The sequence below is a fragment of the Platichthys flesus genome, chromosome 4 (assembly GCF_949316205.1).
Source record: "Platichthys flesus chromosome 4, fPlaFle2.1, whole genome shotgun sequence".
Taxonomy (NCBI): Eukaryota; Metazoa; Chordata; class Actinopteri; order Pleuronectiformes; family Pleuronectidae; genus Platichthys; species Platichthys flesus.
The window spans coordinates 25,149,027-25,175,672 of NC_084948.1; the positions used below are offsets into that span (position 1 = coordinate 25,149,027).

The 26,646-nt window shown below is 45.6% G+C and overlaps 1 protein-coding gene across 1 annotated transcript in view; it reads left to right on the forward strand.

Moving 5' to 3' along the window:
- Nucleotides 1-26,646, forward strand: part of nectin1b (nectin cell adhesion molecule 1b) — a 139,461-nt gene that overhangs the window by 85,304 nt on the left and 27,511 nt on the right. The window contains 1 exon segment of the mRNA XM_062385740.1: nucleotides 23,161-23,308. Within this exon segment, the coding sequence (XP_062241724.1) occupies nucleotides 23,161-23,308 (148 nt within the window).

Sequence of the window (26,646 nt, forward strand, 5' to 3'; positions counted from 1 at the left end):
TCAGTGTTTTATGTGAACAGTTTGATGTTGGCCCTGCCTGCCAGTCTCCATGTCTCTGAGATCCAAACTTTGGTTGATTGTGAACCGCATCAACCAAATCCCTACATTAGTGATGGTAATTACAGTTTAATAAACTATGTAATTGTCATATGGTCGCTGGGAGACCTATAACAACACTATTTCAACAATATTTCTGAAAGAGCTCTTTCTCTAATGAAGTTACTGATTCTTTCTAATTCATGGTCATTAGTTCAACCACATATTTTCATCTCTTTCTCAGGTTTTTTTATAGAAATCTGATTTGAGGTTTCTGCCTGGTGCTTTTCAAATTATACCATAATTACCCTGCTCCCTCATAATGACATTAGAGTGAGTCCCCGGTGCTGCAGTGCTTTTATCGGCTGACAATCGACTGCGGCTCACACTTGGTCCCTCTCAGACACCTTGGTCATGGCCTTCGATTCGACTCTGAGCGAAAGTTAAAGAAATAAACCGATGTCCCCCCCCCCCCCCCCCCCCACACACATACACACACACATTGTCGGCTCCGTGGTCTCCCGCCGAATGGTTTTGTCAGCTGTGTGGTGTGGGAGTGGGTAATGACATGCTTACTACAGATGTCTCTAATGAGTCATGACAGGCAAACTATGGAGCCCGGCCAGGGGTTATACATTTCACTGGACAAAGATTTGAATAGTTGTGCTTCAGATGACAGAGTGAAATGAGTTTTTAAAAATAAACCCATGGGAAGGATGTAGCTGAAACTATATTGTAAATCATCCCCACACAGACATGTTCTGTACCTTGTACGTCCTCTCGGAAAAACGTGACATTAATAATTGAACCGTGGCTCGATTCCTTTTCTCTTGAAACCTTCCACTTGTCATTTATACCGAGAATTACAAAGGGTTGTATTTCACACTGTGCGTTTGTTTGTGAGCAAGATGAAGTAAAGACTACTGAGTGGATTTCCACGAAACGGAAAGATGAGGCATGGGTCAGGAGAAAATAATTTGTTTTCACTTTAACATTGTGAGATTGGTCTTTTTAAGAGTGGGTATTTTGGACATTTAATACCAATCTCTAAAGGAATAATTCATGGATCTTGATGGTGAAAAGAAATAATTAATTTTAAAGAGACTGATCTCTACAAGTGTGTGTGTGTGTGGCTTGACTTAATTTAAAGGGACAATTGGTACGTGCTCTGTTTCTTGTTCTAGTTTCCGACTTCTACAAAAGATTCCTCAAAGCTGTTGATAAAAGTCTTTAATCAAATGTTATGCTAGTATTAAGTCTTGGTTTATTTCGCTCGGAGAAGTTTGGGATAGCTAATTAACCTGCAGCACTGTCACGGATATGATGGATGGAGTCATGTTCCGCTCAGTCCAATTCTCACTTTCTTTTGTTCTCTCCGTTAACTCGCTAACTTCGAAACTCTCACAACAGTGGGAGCGAACCAGAACAATAGGGCTGCGCACCATAAAACCTACACAGTGAGCTGTAAGGTGTGGAAACTGAGGGGGGGGGGCAGCGTCTGTTGAGAATTCACCAGTTGGTTCATCAGCGGAACGGTGATCGTATACTGGTTATATAATGGCATTGATTATAGCTGCTGTAATGGGAGGAGGAGGAGACTGGGTTGATTGCATGTTTGTGGCAGGACCATGAACATGAGTCTCACACGTGAAAGTCTCACATGCTAGAGGCTCATTGGACGTTGAGTCACCACCCACTGACTCATCCCATATGAGTGCAATTTCCAGGATTCAGAAATTCAAGCTACAAAGTGTAATTGCTGTAGGATGTGGCTCCTCAACACGGACACATTGATTTTTCCTCACAGTTTGATTAAGAGTAATTTTCCCTCATGATGTTTGTCAGCCTGTTTTTCATGAAGCCTCACTCGGGCGAAGAAATGTCAAAGCTCTTGAAAAAAGAAAATATGCTTTTGGACATGTCCGTGTGATTGACAGGTGTCTCTGCCAGTCCTCCTCACCTCACTTCCACTTAATTTGTGTCTACTTTGAGCAAATTTGGATTTCCCACTCGCTGTAGCCACTGCCAAGATGTCAGTTAACGGGGGAAAAGCACCTTCATCAATCTGTGGCTGACATCGCACGAGTGCCGTGCTTTTCCGACAGTCGGAGAGAAATACCTCACGGACCTGAAGCTGGGGGGGGGGGGGGGGACCACCAATGGGCCGTCTCTTTGAGTTGGGAGTGAGATTAAGGGGAAGCTTCTCCTCCGAGACTGGTGAGATAAAGAGTTCCTCACTCCCGATGCCCTCGGGACGCCCGGCCGACACGATAAGGCTCACGTGCCACTCGACTATCTGCTCGCTCGCAGCGTCCTCTTTGACAATGCAATTATACAGAGCATGGACGTGAAGGAGGGGTTCTGGAGACTGGGATGTTGGGGCCCGGCCACTGGTGCAGCTTTGAATTTGCTCCGCTTAATGGATCACACATGTCCTGGCAGTGTTTGCGTTTTCATACAGTAGACAAGACTCGTATTCTTCATGGAGGGGGGGGGGGGGGGGGGGGGGGGTTTGAGGGGACAGCATGCAAAGAGAACGACGCCGCCTGTTTTCTTTTTTCCATCTGTTCAGTTAATTTGCCATTAAAAGTGCCCCCGATGCTTTTTCTAAACTTTATGAATTCTTCTGCCACTTTCCTCTAACTCGTCCAAAAAACAAATCACCGCTCGTTTTCTTGGTCTGCGGCCAAAAGCAAAAGTTGTTCTTGGTTTCGACTATCATGATGGTGTTGTTATGACCTGGCCCCCGGGTCTTTGTGGAGAGGTTTAACTGTACGGTGCCTGCCTCACCAGATCAAGTTTCTACCGTTCCCCCCGCTGAATCTCCCCCAGGCCCAGCTGCCTGGCAAAGCACTCGCGATTAAATGTGAGACACGAGCCGTCCTGCCAAGAGAAAGCTGGAGGAGGGGCCGCTGGCTTAGGACAACCGCAGTTTGGAATTTCTTAGCTGTTTGTCATACACACGCAAAACTGAAAGCAGATGTGGGAGAAGAGGGGAGAGGGAGAGAGGCAGTCTTCAAAGAGAGGACGTCTCTCCGGCAATAGATACTGTAGGAATAAATCTAAAGCAATATTTATACTGCAGTATTCGTTGTGTACAGAGCGACCGACCAAGTGGGGTTTCAATTATGCAAACATTTCTCACACGGCACAAACAATCTTATTGGCCGGGGCTTGACCACAAGGGGCGTCGCCAAAGACCTTGTAATTTCTTTCTGGTTAACATTCTACGTTACATTAAAGCTCCACTGACTTTATAATTGCATGGGGGGGCTGGGGAATACAAATAATTTATATTGACTAAGAACGAAATGATGAATATGAAAAGAACCCGCAGAGAGTTATATGTCAGTGATGAAATATCAGTTATTTACAACCTTCGAATCGCCCTGTCTCTTTAATTCACACTGCGTTCAACAACTCAGAGACTGTAAATAAAGATGGCTGACACGTCTCCACTTCCTCCCACGATTAAAGAGAAGAAGTATCCAGGGTACGGGCGATGTCATCTGGCAACGGTGACATCATGTGGAGCCGGAGTCTGTGTAATAATAACAATAAAAATAATTCAACTAATTACCTCAGAAAATCATGAACACTTGTGCAAACACCAGTGAGATAAGAAATACAGGAACCACCATGGAAAACAATTACTCGTTATGGGGTTTCGGGGGTTCATGATTAATACACGGCCATGGAGAAACACATGCATTTCAAACACCAAATAGCAGATTGACAAAGTTAATCTCTATAAACAGATGCAAATGTTGATTAGAGATCAGTCACGACATCATCTGGACCTGAAACATGTACGTAAAGTATCGCTGTGTGATAAAAGGAACAAGTCTTTGCCCGGATATCAACTGTCCTCACCACACACCCCAAGACATTGGCTAATGCCCCCAAATGGCTGATTCCTCATCAGACAACCCATTGGCTCCTACATTGGGCGACAAGGTGGTGTAACAAAACAAACAGTCAAACGGCTGAAGAGCTAAAGGAGCAACTTTTAAAGACATGAGCAATTAGTGCAGTCTGAAACAGAGGCTCTTTAAACTCTATAGTGACTAATTTGGAGTCACACGCACTAACAAGTCAAGAACAATCCTCACTTGCACTTCACGGGCCAGGCCGAGGACTTGTTTCTCTACTCGGTTGCCAATTGTTGGAAAGTAGATTCTGCAGCTGCTGTGTGGAGCTCCACGAGCCTGCGTCAGCTCTTCCAGATGCACTGGTCCCAGACATGATTTCACTGCCGGGGAGAAAACAACGAGCAGCAGCTAACGAACTCAAACCATCAGCAGGAGGCTGGATGTGGAGTCGAGGGGCTGTTAAGGAAAATTGGTCTCACCTGGTCAGACTCCCAGTGCACTATTAAAGACAGTCAGCCATTTGCTGTTCCCCCCCTTAGCCTTCACTCTTTGTTTGGTCTCCTCTTCTGCACAAACAACCACGAATGCAGGGATGCATCTTTTGGTCTCTATATGTCCCCGGGATTCTCACTTTGCTCTCTTCACACTTGTTTATTTCACTTTTGATGCAAATTAACACGTGAACACGTTTAATTAACTCAATATTTAGCAACATAAATCAGTCACAGCTGCTCCTTCACTGTGAGCGCTGATACGCAGAGACGGAAAGACGTTCAGTAGCTGTGTCATCATCGTCTCTGAGAATCATCTCAAGTTAAATTGCTTCAAAAGAAACTGAAAAGGCAATATCATAATTAATATTATTAAAAGCCATTAAAGCCAACAAATTAGGGAAGATGGTACGAAAAGCCTAAAACATTCTAAAGTAATCACTATTTAAAGAAAATAGAGTAAATTACAGTTATATAAAGCAATTACAAGGGGTGGTTGGGAGGTTTCAAGGAGGTTTTTTAATTATTGCAAAAGAATCAGGTGCATGGAAACCAAAGGGAGTTTTTCCTGAGATCAAACCTGACTCGAGGAGCTCAGAGCTCAGTAGAGATGATGAAGCCCGTCTCACAACCAAAGGAGGTCTGACAGGGGATATGTTAATTTCCCATGGAGAGCTCAACAGATAAAAAGATAACAGTGAGCATCACGTCCTTCACAAAGACCGCCCGACCTCCGGATGAGAAACACAGCTGTATTAAAAGTACTACAGGAACCAGAAGCAGGTCAAGTCAGATTAGTAGACAGAGTTGAAGAGGATGTGTGTCGGTGAGTCACGTCGGCATCGGACCCGAACAAGCCATTTTCCACATTCTGTATTTCTGTAGCTACAACTGACCTTTTGCCTGAGTCTGCACAAGGATTGTGTGTGTGAAATTTAAATGAGGCTTATGTGAGACCATATGCAGTGATATTTATATTATGTGACACTCCACATCATATGTCTATTTGGAGTACAAAGATCCAGTTCATCAACACCTGTGGCTTTGTGCTTTGGTTTCTGGGAAAACAGCAGGAACCACTTGTTTTATCAGGATTCGACGAAGGAGTTAAAAGAAAGGGACCGACAACAGAACCATGTGGAACACCTTCTGTTATTGATAAAAAAGTGGTGTTTCTATTGATTAGTAATTCCTGGACACAATGACTTGCAATAGTAATAATCTCACTAATATGTAATTGTAAGAGAAAGAATCCAAACTGTTGTGATACATGTTTCCCCTCCTCTCCTCTCTCCTCTGCTTTGGCAGCAGAAACAGTTTGACATCACTTGTGACTTTTCATGTGCAGTGCATCCCACATTCCTGTTTGTTCATCATTAGCGTCAGAGCCAGTTAGCAGCTTTGTGATACTGGTTATTCACAGCTGCCAATGTTAGGCTCAGTGTTGCCAAATTACCCCCCGTGACAGACTCGGCTAATTTGAACTTTCTTCATGGTGCCGGCCCCCAGCTGTCTCCAATAAATGTTTGTGAAACCAAAAAAACAGGCCAGTAGGAATATTCAGCCGAGATGAACACAGTTGATATCAGGGACGGGAATTGTCAGGGACCTCCCGATACGATAGTTAGGTGGCGATACGATACGTATTGCGATTCGATATTACGATTTCTTGCGATTTATTTTGGTTATTATTTTATTCTGTTAAATACTGCACCATGGAAAACTGTTGAATCATACCTTCAAATACAACACATTGAAATTCACTAAGAGCTTTACATGTTTTATTTCAAATATTACCATTAACCTAATGACTGCCGGGTAGCCAATAGAGAAAATAAATAAAAACGTGCCCTATTATTGTATAGCCCCTGTTGACTGACAGATTCAGAAATGTATGCCACTTAAGCTACTTTTAAACAATGAATCAAATGTAAATTAAATAGAATGAAGAAAAGTTTACTTAGAATATAAACTTTGAAATAAACAAAAAGTAGGCTATGCAAAGCTAGTGCTTGGAAATGTTTAGATTCTTGTGCAAAATGAAAAGCTGGTCAACATGCTCTCGGTTGAGGCTGCTCCCCCCCTCCATATACCCCCATATATCGACATTCACAAGAATCGCAATTCCCCCCCCCCCCCCCCATCCCTGGTTGATATGCAGTCGGAGGCCGTGAGCAGCCTCTACCTGCAGGAGTCGAGGGTCATCAGGCGGAATCTGGCTCCTCTGGTGCCTGCTGCTCATCAGCCTCCTTGTTATCCTTGTTTCTCCTCCAAGAGCCGCACATACATTCCATACTATCAGATTCACTTCAGATGATTTTCTCCTCATCTCAAAATGAAATCTTATATGACATAGACCTCGAGTCTTTTCGCACAAAGTCCTCGAGTTAAAGATTTAGCTTCAACTTTCTGCTCCGACTTTGTACAAATTAGCAGCAGATCTGTAGCAGATGTGTGGGATCGTTCACTGAGCCTGAATCTGAGGAGGAACCAAACTCGATATGTCGCAGTGTAACCGATCCTGATGGGGGGGAACCCTGTGGAGGGGAAGCCAGCTTTCTCATTAGTTTTATACAAATTGGCCAATGTGCGGGTCGTCCACTAACCAGAAGGGTGCTGGTGTGATTGGTGCTGGTGTGATTCCCGGGCTGTGCCAGTCTGCATATGAAAGTGTCCTTGATGAATGTGAGTGTAAATTGCTGTTTGCAAGGATAGAAATTATACAATAGAAAAAATAATACCATAATAGAAATATATATAAATGCATTCGTAATATAACATTATCACCTTTGATGCACTTGAGGATAATGATGAATCCTGTGGTTTCTACATGTTGCTAAATGCTCAACATCTGCAGGTGGGAGCTGGTGGTCAAACATATATTAATGTTTCTGAGACAATATTCTCTGCTGCCTTCAGTGTCAAGGCTGTTGTTCCACTGTTGACTGTGTAACTGCTTTAGTGTCATGTTGTGTTGATTGTTCCTCAGGTTTAAGAGCAGAAAGACATTTCGGAGCATGACTTTTGTCGCATTGTGCGCTTTCTCTTTGTCGCCTGTTCTCAAAACATAATTTCTTTTCAACGGAATCAGAGAATAACAGTAATTACAAAGTCTTTGGGTGAATGTCACAGGGCGGCTCCTGCTGAGTTTGTGCTCAAAAAAGAAATCAGTGAAAGTGCTTCCTGGAAAATGATCCTGTTGTCGCGTCTCGGTGGAAGAGAGAGACGGAGAGAGAGCGGATTGTTAACGAGACAAAGCGAGAGACGGACAGCGGGGACGAGCGGTGTTGTCTGATTGAGGTGTCTGATCCAGGACCTGCTGTGGTCTGATCATTGTAGCTGTGGATAGGCAGGTTGTTCTATAAAGGGGAGATGTGCAGTGGTCTTCTCTGCAGGACCTAATTCAATTGAAGAATAAACGAGTTCTGTTGGTAATTTGGTGATAACCTGTGCAGTGACCGAGCTTAAAGGAAGATAAGACACGACACAGAAATGAAGACAAGAAAACAAGACGATTTTTCAACCCTGCCTTTCGCTAAATTAAACTTTTCCCCGGCCCTGCTCGAACTTTAATTAAAACACACACTTGCATGCACATTGCGCACACAGGTGCACACAGGGGTTCGCACGTGGCCGCACATCCAGCAGATAATCCAGGAGGATCAATCAGGCAGTGTGAAAGAGATCAGTAGATGGTGAGCGTGGAAGCTAACTGGATCTGGAGGCTCCTCTATCCGTCCCTGTGTTAATCAGCGAGGTGCACTCTGAAAGTCAATGGCCCTTTGAGTCGTGAGAGAACACAGAGGTGCAGTGGGGACTTTTAAACGGTCTTACTGGAACCTTCCCAGCGAGACAGGGTTGGGGTTTTAATTGTGCTGGGTTCGATGCAAACCAAATACAATGATATGGATGGACGACAGGTTATTAATTAAGAATAAAAGATGTCCGTGAAAGCCGGAGGAGTAACCAGAGCATTGTTTCTGCAGAGACACATTATTAAATGCATTTGTATTTAATTAAAATGAAGTATAGAATCTTGTTCCCCAGTTGCAGCAGCAGTATGATCTGGGCTGCAGGTGCCTCTCCTGGTACATGGAGAAGCGAGGGTGAAGGTTTTTCCTTCAGACTGAACATCAGCACATTTTAGAAGCAGCAAAAAAAAAAAAAAAAAAAAAACAGAAATTGACTCAAACTGATGAAACTTCCCCCGAGTCGGTGCAACTCCAGAGGAAGACCCGTCCGTGTGAGTGGAAAACGTTTCAGCTCCTCCACTTATTCAATATAATGTGAGCTCACTGCAGTTAACACCTGCAGAGCTGGAACCTCGGCTGGTTTTAAGAGAGGGAAAACTGACGACTGCAGAATTCTATTGGGAAAGATATTGTGGTGAAATCTGAACTCATGGAATAGAGAGCGGATCATTTACAATTTCAGAACGTCACCTGATAAACCTGTCATTCCTATTAAAGCCTCATTTCAGAGATGTTTAACGTTGACTCAGCAAACAATGAAAAGACGCTTCAAGATGCCGGGTCTTTGTGGAACAACATATCAGCTACACACAAAATCAACAATTGAGACAAACGATGGCTGGTTGCACACACTCAAGCAGAAGCCCCTCAGCTTTGGCCACTGTCGTTTGTCTGCAATGGGAATAGAAACAATCAGCTTCCACTCCTGCATCCAATGAATCTGCAGAAGTTTCATCAGCTCCAATCGGCGGTGATGGACTTCGTGCATTTACCTGTGTTTTAAAATATTGTGTATTCCTGCAATTTTGGTGTAAAAGATGCATTAGACCAGTCATTTGAATGGGTATCTATTTGTCCCTGATAAATGCAGCTGAACTGTATTTGCTCTGGATGATATTAAGTCCTGTTAAACCTGCTGATGTTCAGAAAAGAGAAATTGCCCCCCCCCCATGTCCAACAGCACTATTCATAGAGCCTCTGAAACAAGCTGGAAACTGCACCAAGCCAAATATTCTTGTAGGCTGAGCACTCGCCCTGTGCATCTGGTTTTTTGAAACAATTTGCCCACCGGGGTCTTCGCCTCCAATCCCCCTTGAAATTACGCTGGTGCAGCTCCAGTGAAACCGAACAAAGGAGCGTTTGGTTGTGGATGGCGCTGCAGAACCTCCACATGGTAGCACTTTGTGGACGGGACCATTTAGCGACTCGTCTCCAGAGCGGTTCCCCCTCGTTCCCACGTGATTTGCCAGTCAAAGGATTCACGTTGCACTGGGACGGTCGGTGGCAACGCTCTGATCTGAAATTAATGCAGTGTCGAGGCATAACAACTTGTGAGTCTTTTACAAACCAAGCAACACAAAGCAGGGCCTCCTCTGTCTGTGTCGGCTTGGAGTTCAGCCTTTTGTCTTTGGTCTCCGAGGTGTTTCATCGCATCTAATTCATGCATTTTTCTCTCTAAATTCGTTTCAGTTGTCAAACCAACAATGTTGTGACTCCACAGGCAGCAGGAGTTTATAGCTCAGACAATCGAAACACATAGAGCGTCACAGAGAAGAGAATTTTCTCTTTAATCTGCACGAGGATCAAAAATCCTCCTTCTCCTTCAAATGAAAGATGAAGCTGTGATGTGCAGAATCATCACACGTCTGAATCTTCACTCAGTCTCCTCCCTGAACTGTGCCACTGCCGTCAAGGTAGGGTTAAGGTTAGATGTGTTTGCTTTGGATTCTGGGAGAAGCTGTGTGTGTGTCTGTGTGTGTGTGTGTCGGTGTGTGTGTTTTTACTGGGTCATATTGACGTCTTCTTTCTTCCCTCTTCTTTCCTTTTACCACAGCTGAGTGGTTTCCAACAGAAACAAACGGAGCCCAAAATGGAGGCTGACGTGTAGGTGTTTAAACCTGGTGTCATTTCCCCGTCCTGCACAGGGGGAGAGATTATTTTTCTAAACTCCTCGTGTGCGTGTCCGTGCATATTTTTTTGCAAAGGGAGCTGCATTCATATCAAAGCAGGGACAAATCCAAACTCTGCCCTGCGCTTCTCGGTCGGAGGTAATTGCAACAGGGATGTAAAAAAACATTTCAATTTGAGTGCCCTGGTTTTTTTGTTTACCAAAAACTTGCACAGCCTTAATCTCTTTAGGGGGTCTTCTTCTTCTTCCTGCTCCTCCTCCTCCTCCTCCTCCTCTTCATCTTCTCCTCCCCATGCTCTTCGCCCTCGCTGATTTCCCACCGCAGATCTTTCTCAGTGACCACGGCAGAGTCTTGAGATTCCCGGGCCACAGTATTTAGCAGTGGTAGTAAGCAGTTTCAGCAGCTCCACCAAATTCCTTTGAAACTCTGGTGTGTGTGTGGGGTGGGGGGGGTTGATGGTATGCGTGCAGAATCCAAATAGTCGCCCCTGTTACACGCTCTGAAGCAGATCTGAGTTCAGGCTGCTTCTGTCCGTCTTTTAACCTCACACAGACTTCAGGGGGGGGGGGGGGGGGTCAGGTTTTGTGTATTAGCCCGCTGCCCTTAAAGAAATCAATCTCGGTGCAGAAAGCCAGCCGCCAGTTGAAATAATCCCAAAATACCTTCATGCTCTCGCTTCACAGTGAAAATATCTGAAACAAAATCATGGGAATACTCAACTTTATGGTTTCTGTTATTTTCTTTAGACACCATCTCATTTTCAGGGTAAAACACAGGCAGAAGTAATTGCTCTGTTGAGATTGCTCAATGATTCTTTTTTTTGACTCGGGGGGTTTGACCTTCATGGCAGAAATCTCAAATAGTTCTCCTCCTCATCGGGTGTAATGGCCATAAAATTACAGTTTGCGGCGATGGTGGTCCCAGTCGTCCCAGTCGTCCCAGTGGCCCTTCTCTGCTGCGTCAGCACAGTTTTTTAACGACTGTCTCGAGTCTCCCAGTCTGTCAGAGACACGTCGGTTCCGTTTGTCACATCAGAGCAGAGATTTCAGCTTCATGTGTGGATTTCACTTTTCGAGACAATAAACAGAATCGGCGACACAAATGTATTTTCTCAGCAGCGGAGGTGGAAGGGATTCTCGAGATCCGGCAAATCCCCCTGTGTGAACTTTAAGGGGTTTATTTCCACTTGGAAAATTCGGTATGCACCCATACTGTGTTATTCTCTTTAGCTTCCTCCACTGCGAGAGAGAGAGAGAGAGAGAGAGAGAGAGAGAGAGAGAGAGAGAGAGAGGAATCCAGGATGAAAGCATTTCATCCATCCCATCGATTGCTCCCCCTGCCATGTGAGAGCCGCATCGTGTTTTCACTGAAGTGTTCGCCTGAAAGCTCGAGCGCAGGAGAAAACAGCCGGTTGCAGAGTCCTTGCAGCAGCCGGGCTTTTCCCCATGAACCACAATGAAGTGCACATTAGTGCCAGTCTGTGGAATCTGCATCCCGTTAAAGCAGCACGGAGGCCATACCTACCAGTGGAATTGTCCCGACTAACTGGGAGCCATTATATCCACCGCATGCTGGTTGACTTTCCATGTATTTCGTGCACGAAAATCGCCAGCTGAGAAATGACGTTTTCTCTGTGAGCACCGACAAATTCGAGACAACTCCAGTATGTGATGTCATTTACCAGCCTCATACTGGTTCAGCACCAGTGGAGAACGTGTGGATTCTGTCGGCAGGGAGCATGTGCTCGGTTTTTATTTCCCTCTAACTCACACAGAGGTTCTGTTTCTTATGATCCAGCAAATGTTTGTTCTCATCCAAGAGCATCATCCAGAGTCCTCGTTCGTTTTTTCCTTTTCTTAATTTCAAGTTGATTTGTAGTTTGGAAAGACGACAGCTCGACTCCCATCAGGGCTGTGGGATTTCACTTCTGCGTCATGTGTCAGACAAACAGCTCAAATCTGTTGTGTGTGTCGTTATGAGCCAATTTAATCTGCTTCTAATTGGGAAATTTATAGAGTTACCGTCATTGCTAAAGCACATCGAGTCATCTCCGGGCAAACAGCGGCTCAGACGAGAACCGCTGTGATATTTGTTTTATCTAATCAGTTTCCGTATTGACTTTATCTTTTTCTATTCCCACTAATCAGTCCGTTGATTTGTTTTCCACAATTGGGCTGAAATCACACAGACACGATTTAGCTCTAATCACGACCGAGTAGAACTATTGTCTACCGAGCAAATCAAATGTCTTCTACAGGAAAGTAATGGTCACTTTACATGTTTGTCAGCTGATGGAGGAACGAGCTCCACTCGTTTAGCTGTTTTTCTTCAGGAGAGCAAAATGTCCCCTGAAAGACCTCCTGCACTATTTTGGAATCTGCATTGAAATAAGCTTCTTGGCACAGAACTGATAATTTGAATTCTATAAATATAAATGGGGTGAAGTGAGGGTTCCTCTTGTACAACATCATTAATATGTTAGATCACAGTCGGGGCCTGCGAATCATTCCAGGAAATATGCAGCAGTTCAATTTCTTCCACTGCCTCCAGAGTCTTTACGACTTGTCTATTTTTGTTCCTCTATTGAGACATGAGACATCCGTTTGCTCTGGAATCAGGAAACACACCAACTCCGCACCTTGACGCTCATGTCACTGATTTTTCCATCTTTGAGACGCCCCCGCCGACGGGTGTCACCACGTCGGGGGACATGTTTGTTCCCCTCCGTCTCGGCTCCGGGCTGCAGAGGACAGACGAGATGGTTATCTGTGAGACAGTCATCTCCTGAGTGGCTTCCCAAGGAGCTCGGTCTGGTTTGTGTCTTTTCCCCCGAAAGAGAAGGAAGAAGTCGTGTCCGGTCCTGTCCGGTGGATTTCAAATTTGTGTGAGATTCTTTTTTTTCTTCACCAACATCCTCCTTCATTAAATGTACTTTATAATACTGCAGGTAAAGAACAACAGAAGTTAACAGGCGGAATGATGCTGATTTGAATGAGGGCGGCACATTTCCCTGGGAATCAATCAAGCTGAAGCAAATCCCACACCCACATCAATGAAAAAAGCTTTATCTCACAATGTAATATATATACAGTATATTAAAATAACATTAAAATGTTGATTCAGATCCAGATCAGGGGGCGGATACAGGAAAATATATTCACCAAAATTGAATGGGTTCTTTTTCTTTGCCCATGTTTCTTTGTTTGTGTTCTTATGAAACCACATTTAAATCCACAGGATCTTTCATTTCGATCTGCACCACATTCCTCACACTCCACAAGCAAATATCCCAAATTCTTCTTTCACCACGATCCATTTATTATTCTCTGAGAAACCAAGGAACATGTTTAGAACAACTCATTCCTGGATGCCACAGTCGTTTTTTGCATAATCTTGCTTGCAAACAAAAATACAAATAACCTCCTTGACGGTGGTAATTGAATATATACTCCTAGAATAAAAACTGTATTCCACCTCTGGCTACAGTAACTCTCCTGATATACTGAACCTGAAGTACCACACCCTGCAGAGAGATTCTCAGACAGCTGATATATATATACTGGACACTCAGCCCGAGAGTTCACCGAGGAAACTGTCACCAGCCTGTGACTGAGCGATGAGCGTGCACGTGATCCATCACAACATTTAGGTGATTTCTAATTAGGATTTGGACAATGATTCTGAGTGATGAGCTCCATGACTTTATGTGTCTGCGTCAGTCGACAATATCCCCGTCCTCAATTCATTTACCGGAGTTCTAAAGAGCATCAGCATAATGTCAGGTGTGTGATTAAGCCTCCTTCGTCCCCAGATGTTATTAGAACATAATCTTCATGGGGGGGGGGGGGGGGGGGGGGAGATACTGATTCTTAATTTGACATCCAGATGAAATATGGTCGTGGCTCAGATTCGCACACGCAGTCATTTCCCTTCGAGTTGCAGATGAGTTTTTGGGGTTTCTAATTTTTGCTCAGTTCTCTTTATCACTTCGGGGGGGGAACCGCCCTCTTCACGATGGCCGTATGAGCATCACAATTTATGACACATAAAACTGAAAATGTCAGAGGGAGGATTCATATGAGGAGTCTCACAGATCAAACCTGCAGATTGTGTCACTGTCCTCGCACCTTTAAAGGGAAGCAGGTGACTCAAGGTTAACTAGTCTGGTTAACAATCTGATAAAACGGTGAATTCAAAACTCAGAAAGCGTAAACAAACAAATAATAACGTGATCCGATGTTCAGCGCGGGCAGCTGATCCCAGATCCTCCGAGACGGAATGAAAATGTCAGACAGGAGCGAAAACAAATGAATATTGAAGCGTGGATTCATCTTCCCGGCTCTGAGATCCAGAGGTCTGCCGGCGTGCACGCAGGAATCAATGGGTAATTTCCCAGTGAGAACACAAACAGTCCCGTGCAGGAATATAAATATATTGTATTTCAGATGTAGCTCTCAATCCCACGGAGGTTAAGTGAAAACATCTGAGTGTGCACGGGGTTCGTGATGACACGCGTGCTTAGCGGCAGCGGCAGGAAGAAAGGGGGCCGGCCTTCGGGGGATGGGATTTTCAGGCTTACCAGGCCAAGTGATGATAAATTGAAAACCCGCTCTCCAACGTATCCGGAGCGACTGGGTCCGTATCTCTGTCAGCTCTTAACCAGGCAGAGAAAATTACAGCTGTGACCTCGTGGAGCTCGGCAAGAGGGAGACGAGTAATTTTGCTTACTAGGAGAGCAAGGTAGGGGAGGTGGAGACGAGGTGGAGACGAGGTGGAGAGACGAGTCCACGGATCTGTATCAGATCCGCGGCTCCTCCAGTTCAGAGCCGGGAGCAGCCAATGAATTAACATTCAACACAGAGAGGAGTTCAGCTGGGGCATGGAAAGGGCTGGAGCGCCTGCTAAGGCAGACTGGGAGCTCCATCACCAGCACTGCTTGGCCAGCTCTTTTTCTCCGGAGCCAGTGTACAGATTAGTGGTGATGCATGGCAAAGGAAAGTGCAGCAGCGTTTCTGTGCACTTCACCCAGCCCGACAGTTGACTGTATATGATGTGCTGTATGTTTATATGTATATTTTTCTAATTAAAGTGCCGGCGTGAACAAGCTAATGGGCTAGAATGGCTTTTAAAATAAGCTATTACATCTTGACAGCAGCTACCGGCTTCCTGAAGTTAATAAATGAGTGCAATTCTCTTCCTGGAGGGATGTTGTGGTTTATTCCCCCATTAGGAGGCACTGGTCCTCCCGTTCCAATCATTCTTTAATTAGAACTGTTGTTATGTAGCCTGTCACAGGAGGTAATACCTCATGACAGCGTCGGCATCAGCCTGGCAGCCTGCAATCTCATATTCACTGACAGGGGCTCTGGTGCCCCCCCCCCCCCCCCCCCACCCCCCCCCCTGCCGGACTCAGCGGTGCGCCAGACACTTCCCGCTGATGCCTGGCTGGTCACATGGAGATCTGCGGCTCTCGGCTCAGGCTCGGAAAACATCTTCTGAAACGAAACAAAGGAAGAAAAGAGTATTTAGTTGTTTTTTCCTCGGGGGCTCAGGTGCGTTTCGTGGAGGCCCCAGCACGTCCAGGAGAGTTAGCTTCATAATGGGCCTGGTTTCATCTTAATAAACACATGCCATGTGTTAACAATTTGCGTTTAATGAAGTGCTGCTCTCTGTGGAGTGATGTAGACCAGTCGCACACACACACAAACACACACTCACACACATACTCACAAAACAATCCCCCCTTCCCTCCCGTGCATCGCCTGCAGCCCCTCTCTCTCTCCGCTTGGACGCATCAGGTCTGAGAGGTGGTGGAGAAACAGACCATCAGTGTGGATCCAGGTGAAATAGGATGCAGACCTCCCCAGAGGGTAAACTACTGTGGAAAAAAGAGGATGACATGAGGAACCCGGGCTCCCACAGGAGACAGCTCTGGAAACATTGAACTTTAACGAGATTACCAACTCCAGCAGGGGGGGGGGGGGGGGGGGGGGGTGGAGAGAGGGAAACGTAACAGCATGTGCTGCCCGGAGTTGGCAGTGGGAAATACAAAATTCATGAACTACATTAAATTACGTTTCTTTTCCTCTTTATTGGATCCTTCAGCTTTTACCGGAAAAATTGTTTTAAAATTCCCTCCAGATAAATTAGCAGCAGCCCGCACATTTAAAACCACATACCAGTGATGAATAGAGAGATGACACCTCCACTGGGTTACTGTGCTGCTCGAACTGGCAAACACGTGCAAGCGGAGGAAGGAAACCAGTCGCTGTGGTATTAGAACAGGTGGCCGTCTCAGACTGGCACTGGTGGCGTGGAGCTGGCGAGGGTTAGGAGCCAGACTCTCAATCTGTCCACTTGAAAACTCCCCAGTTCTGCTGGAAAGTATTGTGGCCCCTGTGGAGGATAAAGCAATTACAATTTCTGATGGGAGAGCGGGAGAGCGCCAGGAGCCGCATCCATTCTTGGACGGCGATCAGACGTACGACTGGAACATTTCTACAAAGCAGAGCTGCGCAAATATCATCTGAGCACCATCACTGTGCAGCCGTATAGCTCCTCTAAACACTTAGTGTCTCTTGTCACGCTGCCACGGTTTGACTGCACGTTTAAAGACGTCCTTAAAGCCGTGAGCTCCTGGTGCCAGAGCTTGAGGAACCACACCAGGCCTCAGCAGGTACATGGCAGAAATCTGCAGAACAAAAAACCTGTTCCCAGTTAAATCCTGCGTAGCCGCTCACTCTGTGACAGATTGGATTTGGAGTGGGCAGCGTCCCGCTCCAGCTGGAGATATCTCACCCTTTGGCCTCTCACCTGAACCCTTCCTGTTCTGGAATGTGTGACTAACATGTTCTATGGGAGACTGGTAACCCTAGAGCCCACATGTTTTGGCTATCGAGTGCAGCTGACGCTCCAGATTACACTGTTCTCTCACATTTGGACGCTCCATTTGCCGAATCGCTCTGCCGCTCTGTGTGCACTTCACAGTTACTCGAGAAGGAGCCGCAGCTCCGGCTGATCGGCCTCTTTGCACCATGAAAATGTTGCCAGATCTTCTCTAAATAGCATTCGCCGCGTGTTGAGACCATGCATGAAACTCCGGATGGTTCCGCCTGAGGAATAAGTGAGAAATAATCACAGTCAAAGCCTCAGTTCTCTGTGTCCCCTGAGTCCCCTGAGACCTGTGGCTGGCTGCATCAAACAGAGCAACCTGCCGGGCCGGAGTCGCACCGAGCCCATGATGCCATCTTGACGGATTGTCAGGGAGATTTGATTCTCCGTGGGCTTTTCCAGCTGACGTGAAAGTAATGCCGCAAAGCCTATCAAAGCTGCAGGAGGACTGTGACTGTACCCAGTGTGTGGTTCTACTCTGCAGCAGAGAAAAACAACAACAGCTCATATTTTTCAGTGGAGCTCAATGAACTCGGGGGAGTAGATGTGACAGGGATGAAGGTCGCCGCCACCTCAGACGGAGCTGCAGCCACAAACAGCCAAGGTCAGGTCTGTCAGCTCCGATGTGCCACCGTGGTGAACTGACAGCAGAGAGAGAGCCACTGCGCGGAGGGGGTGCTTTACACTTATTGAAAATCAATAGCAATCTTTCAGTGGCAGCCACAAGACATATTTGAACAGCAGCCTTTACTCGGTGGAGCTGGGTCACATTTTCATGCAGGTTTTCCCACTTGTGAAAGAATCAAAGGGGGGGGTGAGAGGTTAATTGATTTTGTACTTTACAGTTATATTCTGCAAAGGTTCTCGTGCTTCTTGATTTCTGGTGACACCTCAATTGAAGGAGGTCATGTTTTGCTTTAATTGTTCCCGGAGCAAATCCAGACGACGTCTCTGCAGCTCTTCACCGCTTTTCCCGAGCTCTGCAAAAAACTGCGGTGGAGCAGAATGTGCATAATTTCCTCCATCTTTCCCAGACTAGAACGTTGCAGAATATATGTATGAATACTTGAATAAAATATAAAAACCAAAGTCTACTGCTTTAACCACTTAGCACGTTCCTCTCTTTAATGCACAGTGAGTTGAGAGATGGATTTTGCTCTTTCAGTGTTGTGGCTGCTTCTGGCTCCGTCGTATTCTGCAGAGAACTTCCTGCGACCAGGAGCTCAGGCCTCGTGCATGTTACTGTTGGCAGTTCACCCTCTATATTCTACACCAAGGACAAAGCCCTGTCCGTGTAACACTGCCCAGTGTGTGCAGCGTGGTGGGGATTTCCAAGCGATTTACTTTCCACAGGAGTAAGTCATGGGCGTGGGGGAAACAGCTATAGCACGCAGAGCACAACCGAAGGTTATACATAAATATTTGGAAGTGACTCGTTTGCTCGCCAGATTATCGAATTTCTCCTCGACTCTCGTGGCCGTGTGACTTGAACTAGAACCTCCAGGTTTATTAACGTCATTAATGATACAACAGTGTGTTATCGAAGTGTTAGAAGCTGCAGCTTTGTTTCTCCAAATAGAATTGACCTTTGTTGTCTTGTTACTTTTCCAAATTCCCAGCAATTCATGCCCCTTTTGAAACCCACTCCCTGTAGTAATTGAGTCATTCAGCCACCGGTTATCTGGTGCAATGAGAAACTATCTGAGCTGCGCTAATTGAATTTGAAGGTGTGTTGTTGGCTGCACATACAGCGGAGGGGCTTGGCTCCTGTACAGAGCAGCTCTCGCTTTCCTGATAAAAACGATCCCAGCTCAGCATTACTGTGCAGAGAGAGAGAGAGGCATGGTGCTCGCTCGCTCATCAGTCGGTTTCACCTTCCACAACATTCACCGGCACAGTCAGCGGCACAGGAAGGTGTCATCACATTTCAAAACGTACCACTACCAGAGCCGCTGACATGGTGAATAGAGTTGAAATATTACGGGGAAAACAGTCAAAGATTTATAAGAATAAAGTCTGAATATTATGAGAGAAAAGTTGAAGATTTACAAAAATAATGATATCACAATCTTTAATCAAAGACTCTGGGTTCAGGTGAGGAATCCGACAGGCCCAGGGTCTCTTTGCTTCAGTCCAAGTCAGTTGTTTTCTTTATTGTCGTTATATTTAGAGGGTTTTTTTCTCATTAAACTACAACTTAATTGTCTTAATATTAAGACTTTACAACTTAAACTTATTAAAACACATTTTAATTCCTATAATATGATGACTCTTTTCATGTGATATTACGACATCTTTTTCAATTACTAAATTACTCTTGTAATATTATAACTTTGAACTAATTCAATTACAAATGTACCTTCTAATAAGTTACATACTCCATTGTACTTAACATAATTAGGATGCTATGATATAATATATAATCCTTAATCATTATTTGTTCCTGAATGATTCTCCCTCGATATAAGAACCAGTCGTTGCTCATTCCTCCGATGCTGTGGGAGGTGATGGTTTAAATCCTGTGTGCCAAGCGCCTAGGGCTCCACAAAAAAAATGTCATTCTCATCCAGTCCCCACCTGTGTGTGTTACACAACACACTATTGTGTCTTGCGTTTGCATTAGGGCCGTGAAATGCAGCCCGTTCACCGTGTAGACCCGACCAGGCGACAGCAGAAGTTCCAGCTTATAAATCTGAGGCCACGCTGCAACCAGATCAGTCTTCAAAGCTGCTCCACCGCCTGTTTTAATGAAATGCATCACAGGAAAGAAATGTAATGTGGTTGTGAGAGATCGACCATTTGCTTCGGTTTACGAGCGCAGCAGCAACAACTGTGGCGTGACGCGAGGCTGATGGACGGGATGTGTGATCACAGACTTCCAGGCAGCGAGCTACAAGGTGCTATTGTGTGGCCGCATGTGAAGTCGTCCTCTGTGTCCGTCACTACTGGCAGTGAATCAAGCCAGCAGACAAGAGGCTGTTGAGAAGAGCCCCCCCCCCCTCCCCCCTGGGAGCAAGGCCTTGTTCTGTCACTACCAGGAGGGACGGCCAGATAATAATGGAGACATCATGAGGGCGGCAGATAGGCTTGTTCCTCTTCAGAGTGGAAGATGGTGAGAATTTGCGGCGTCCCATCACAACAGCCTCGCCAGCATTGATTGGTCCCTGGGCCCCCCCGATCTTGAAAAGGACAGTTTGATCGGCTCTTGGCCAGGAAGACGGATGCAAGTGCTGTTTGCTGCAATGAGAGAACAAAAAAGCCTCTGACAATAGAGGACAATCCGGCACCAGGAGGTTCACGAGGGATTTGACTTTCTATCTACTTCACGACAGATATATTCTGATCCAACGCAGCAACGGGTCGGGAGCCATTTACCTATCAAGGGCTTTTTTAATTGTTATGAAATCCATTGAGGGTTAGGGTTATAAATTACATTTATCACACTTGACCCAAACATCTGGATAGATAGATAGATGGATAGATAGATAGATAGATAGATAGATAGATAGGTAGATAGATAGATAGATAGATAGATAGATAGATAGATAGATAGATAGATAGATAGATAGATAGATAGATAGATAGGTAGATAGATAGATAGATAGATAGACGGACGGACGGACGGACGGACGGATGGATGGATGGATGGAAGGATTGATAGATAGATAGATAGATGGATAGATAGATAGATAGATAGATAGATAGATAGAGAGATAGATGGATAAATAGATGGATAGATGGATAGATAGATTGATAGATAGATAGATGGATAGATGGATATATAGATAGATGGATAGATAGATAGATAGATGGATAGATGGATAGATGGATAGATAGATAGATGAATAGATGAATAGATTGATAGATAGATGGAAAGATAGATAGATAGATGGATAGATATATAGATAGATGGATGGACGGATGGACAGACAGACAGACAGACAGACAGACAGACAGACAGACAGAGGGATAGAGGGATAGAGGGATGGATACAGGGAAGGATAGAGGGATATATACATAGATAGATAGATAGATGGATGGGTAGAGGGATATATAGATGGATAGAAAGATAGATAGATAGATAGATAGATAGACACATAGATAGATAAACAGCAGCATGTCAAGGGCCTTGCACATAGAGCAAAGCAGCGATAAAACAGATATAAAGAATTAAAACAGCTCAAAATAGAATGTAATAAACTACTAAAACTTGAACTCTCACTCCCTAAGTAAATAAAACACAATAAAGTTCTAGAATACACAGAACACAGGTACTTTATCTTTGTGTCGTTATCAGAATGTGTGTTTTTGTAAAAGCTGCACGTTGGACACACAAACTGAGGAGCTCTGACTTTATCCAGTTGTTTCTGCAGCTCCTGCATGTTTCCAGCTGTAATGACACTGGATTTCATCACTGAGACTTTGCCCTTGGACGTTGGGTGGACCAGTTTATTTTTTTTACACCGAGAAAAATCAAAGACTAGTAAATTTCTTTTTGGAGAGTGCGACGCTCCTCATCTACTACTCCTCTTTCTCCTGACAGTCACTGTGACGCTTTTAAAACAGTTCTGTTTGTGTTTCCTGGAGGACGTCTCTCTACGACTGGATTGTTTCTTTCATAATAACGAGAATAAAATACTGGCATGACATTGTATTTTCTATTTCTGGGATTGTTTTTGTATTTCTGAGTTTCTCTCTCACAGAGTTTCCCCTGAAACCCTGAAATACAAAATGCTTCTTTTCAGCGAGAGGTGTCAAATCAGAAAAGATAAAGGACATTTCTACACAACTCTCAACTCCTCATGTTCTGATGCTTGGTCAAGACTGTTTACGTCTCTTTTCAATACAATGCATGAAGTTTGTTGCAATTGTCAACGTGCACAGTAGATCAAAATGGAACATATTTATCAGAGACCAGGGATCACATCCAGTGTGTGTTAGATTAGGCAGGTAAATTTAATTTTGTGTTGTGGTTAAATACAGAAAAATGGGTGGGGTTAAATCTGCAGACAACAGGCTGTGATCTCAACCTTCAACAGAACTGAGAACTGGTTTAGAGTCACTCTTTAAATCCTTTAGCGGATATATTTAACCTTGTGCAGGTCTTTTGAAAAAGGGTTCATCAATAACTTGAATTTCATATTCTCCCTCTGCAGTCCTGAGCCTTTTTCAAAGTTAATAACTTGGCTTTACAAACACAGGGGGCGACTGGAGGGTTGAACTCAGAGCAGAGAGAGAAACTTTATAAATCTGCAATGTTTACTAGACCTTCGTGTCTCCTTCACAAGTCCGTCCAACTGACAGCCGTAGGTTTCAACCCAATAAGGTGAGGTGGAGAAAAATAACATAAACACAAAATATACTTTGGGAACCAAACACATTCTTTTTCTCCATTTTGAATTTATCTGCCCCCCCCCCCCTGCTGGCACGGAGTTTAAAATATAATAGGTCTGTCATGCTTTGGAGAGTGCATGTGGGTTCACTGTCAAAGCCCGGCCAATTTGAGGGGAACACATCAGAAACGCAGCAGCTGCTGAGTGACCACAGCAGTGAGGTATTCCCCCAGCGCCAGGGCGGGCGGGGGGGTGGGGGGTGTGGGGTGGGACAATGGTCTCACCCCCGAAATGTGTCTGGAAAAAGGGTTTGGATGTGTTTTACGACCGAGACCCTCAAGGCTGGCACATGTAACGTCAAATGACTTGTAACGATTTCTCCTTTCACACAATTCAAACTTTTCCTCTCTTCTTCATTTTGGATGGGTTCCTGCTTCTATTTGAAATATCCTCAACCAGATTCTGAAGTATGTCCAGGGTCTTTGTGATTTGTTGCTCATTTTGCCTGAGGGCGTCATTGAGATGTGACATTGGCGCAGTTTCTCTTTTTTTGTCTTGGCTGCCGTTGGATATTTTTTATTTTAAGTTCGACCCAGCAGCATCAGTTACTCATACAGCAGCTCATGTGACAGCGTTATGTCTCCTCCTCTCTGCAGAGAAGCCGATGGCACAGGGGCCCCCCGGTGGCGTCATCGGGGTCCTCGGCGGCGTCGTGGCCATCGGACTCATCGTGGGAGTGGCCGTCACCGTCTTCATGATCCACCGGCGGCAGCAGAAGACCCGCACGGAGACAGACAATGACCTGTGAGTACCACGCCTCTCCCAGACAGTACTGCAGCAGGGCTGGACAGGTGGTGAGAAGGGGGGGGGGCTCTCGTCAGCCGGTGAGGGAGGAACGTTCTTGGGGAAGGACCTCGTGTTCTCTCTGAGAGCCGATGATCTTCCTCTTCTCTCACGTCAGGGCATGAATAAATCTCTAATTGCACCGAGACGTGAAAGAAGCACGAGTTTGTCTTTGTTTACAGTGGCAGATAGAAAAGATGATAATCATTAAAACAGCAGCTATTAAGCGGTTCCTTGATTGTAATGTGAGCTGCAGCGAGCCCAGTTCCCATTAAGACAGTTGTTGTTTTAATCAGGACTGATCCCAGGACGATGTTCTTCTTCTCTGGGAGAAGCTTCACCTCTGGTGCGATATCATCAGGAAGCGAGGGAGATGTTCCCGGAGATGGTTGAGCCGTCTCTAAATGTTTCTCCGTGAAGTGATGGAGGAAATTTGCTAATTTGTTTGATAAAACTAAACAAAAAATCCGGAGATCAGGCTTCAGGTGGTTAGTTGAGGTTTTTATTGTCTGAACCCTGAAAAAGCAACATCTGTAGGTGGTTTCATTTGGAGATCAGTGTTCAGAATGCATTTATAGAATGAGTCAGACTCGCAGATTGCCGGTAAAGATTCAGGGACCCCGCGTCTCTCCAGCTTTATTTACTCCGTACAACCCCCCCCCCCCCCCCCGGCCAGCCAGATAATTCTGTTCAGCCTGCAAACCAGGGGCCATGACAGTTCTGAGCATTACCAGCTGCTGCCTCCACACAGAGGGGAAAACAGAAGTTGACGATGACGCAGCCGAGAGAAGAACAAGCGACAGAGCCGTGGAAATCTGAAAATATCATCTAATGTGCGAAGGTGATTAAAAGTCTTTCAGGGAGAATAGTAAGAAATCTCTGTTTGGCAGAGAGAGAGAGAGAAATCAGCGTTCATGTTGGATCCTTTGTCGTCTTTGTCTAAAACACCTGGTCACGACATAGAGCTCAGTGGTTACCAGGGTTTCCAGTATGCTCGGGGCTGTATACTGGTTTTACAAGACGCTCAACACACACCCATGGGATGGAGGTTGGCGAGACCAAGCTCCCTGGGAATATGACCAAAACAAGTGGGGTTGGGGGGGGGGGGGGTGAGGGTGCACACGACCCTTTAATGAACTCACATGATGAGATTATAATGCATATTTCAGAGCCCCCCCCCCCCCCCCCCCCCCCAGAATCTTGTAATTGATTTGATACTCAAAGATGCTAACATGGAGCATCAGACGAGACGCTCTACCAGGGGGGGGGGGTGGCCTCGGCGGCTCCACACACTGCCTCCACCTCTCTCAGGAGGAGACTCTCACCTCTCCCTCTGCTCTCTGTCTCTCCCCCCCCCCCCCCTGCTAATCTATCTTTCTCTCTCAGTCGGGACGCTGAAGTAACTGCTCTCTGTTTCCCACTCCCCTCCCTCAGCATTGCTGTTGCTGCTGTTGCTGATAGTTGTGTGACACAGGCTCCCGAGAAGCCAGAGTCCCCCACAAGGAAAGTAGAGGCACCCGACCCCAGTCTACCCCCCGCTGAACCCTGCCCCCCTGGATCCTCTGTCCTGTTGCCTGCATGTAACGGTGGCCTGCAAGTGACATACTTGAGCACGCCGTTGTGAGCACCGACGGCATCGAACGCTCGGCCACCGCACCCGATCACGCACTCGACACTCACTCTGGGCTTGTTGACAGAAGAACTTTGTGTGTTCTTTTGCATTCAACAAATTCAAAGATTCAAGTGAAATTCACGCAAACACATTTGGTTTTTATCGAACGATGATGTCATGACGTGCGTGACCAACACTTTGATAAACCTCCGGATGCAAATCAGGCAAAACGGTGCCGAGATAAAACTTAATTAAAAGTCTCAAGATAAAATGTCCGTCTCCACTCAGAGTTTATCAGATTTGTGGTTCACGCGTCTGAACCTACATATCAAACTGTGAAATCGGAGACAAATCTGGAAAGTGCGTTTGCGATGTTAACTGCTGAAACGCCACGATAATGTCGAGAAGACCTCATTGTGCAACCCCCCCCCGCCCCCCCCCCCTCGCTATTTACCCTACTTTTGTGTGCATGATTGTCGTCCAATGTGCATGACAAGAGTCCCAGTGGTGTCAGTGCTGTTCAGCTGATGTCGTGGCTCCCTGCTTGTAGCTCGGCATGCGATGCTCAATGTAGTGACATGTGACTCAGAGCTTTAATTGTCCAGATGAATATTTGTTTTCTCTGTTTTTTGTTTGACTTCCTGTTGCCTGTCATGAAGAGAAAAAAAAAAAAAAAGTGGACTTTTACTTTGAAAATGTTTCAAATCATTTGAATGCAGATGGGTTGCAAGTGAACGTTTGGGAAGTTTATTTCAATGTGGAGAAGTTCATCAGGGGGGGGTGGGGGTTGGGGGGGGGGGCATTTAGCCAGAGACTGTTTAACTCTGCATGTTGATGAGCTGTTAATCAAGCCCCGGGCATTTGATGACATGCCTGGCTGCACCGCCGGTCACGCCTCTGTTTGCCCGGCGCTGATCAGCACATGATGTGACTCAAAATTGTTCGATTCCCGATGCGTCACCGGCCCCTCCGAGGCCGCGCTGGCACGATACTCACCTGATTATCAAAATGGATGGGCACTGTCACCGGCGATGTTCTCAGAATAATGTGTTCATCACTGTGTCTTCTGCCCCAGTGTGATGTACGACCTCCAAAACGCCGAAAAGCACTGCCAATCGGGGCGCCGTTAACCCCCCCCCAACCCCATCCTCCACTCCCCCCAACCCCCCCCACCCCTCGCTAAATGAATTAACTCGCGAGTGCTCCTGACGTGCAGCTGGTGTTGACACAGTTGCAGATACTTGCTGGTATAAATCACTCTGATGCCAACTTCCCCGGCCGCAGTCGCCACAGTATCCGAGTCACGTGCGGGGGGGTGGGGTGGGGTGGGGGGGGGGCGGACGTTGAGTCATGAGCCCGACGTCGATGTCACTAAACGACATCAACACATTTTTTTTTATTTCTTTTCTCACAAGCGTGGGAGCTCATTTATTTTCCAGGACTGAAAATGTCGCATCATTGTGATGTTGGAGGACACTGGAAATAATTGATGGAGTCTAACAGTGAAGTCAAGTTGAAAAGAATGGGATGTTGCAGTTATAAAAAAAAAAAAGATAAAGAAAGAAGAGATATCTGCTCTTGAAGCTCAATTTGAAAGATGACACTGGCGGAGGATTTGGGGCCATGGTGAAGAAAAATCAGTTCTAGAGTTCTGAGAAGAAAGTCGTAACTTTTAGAGAATACATTT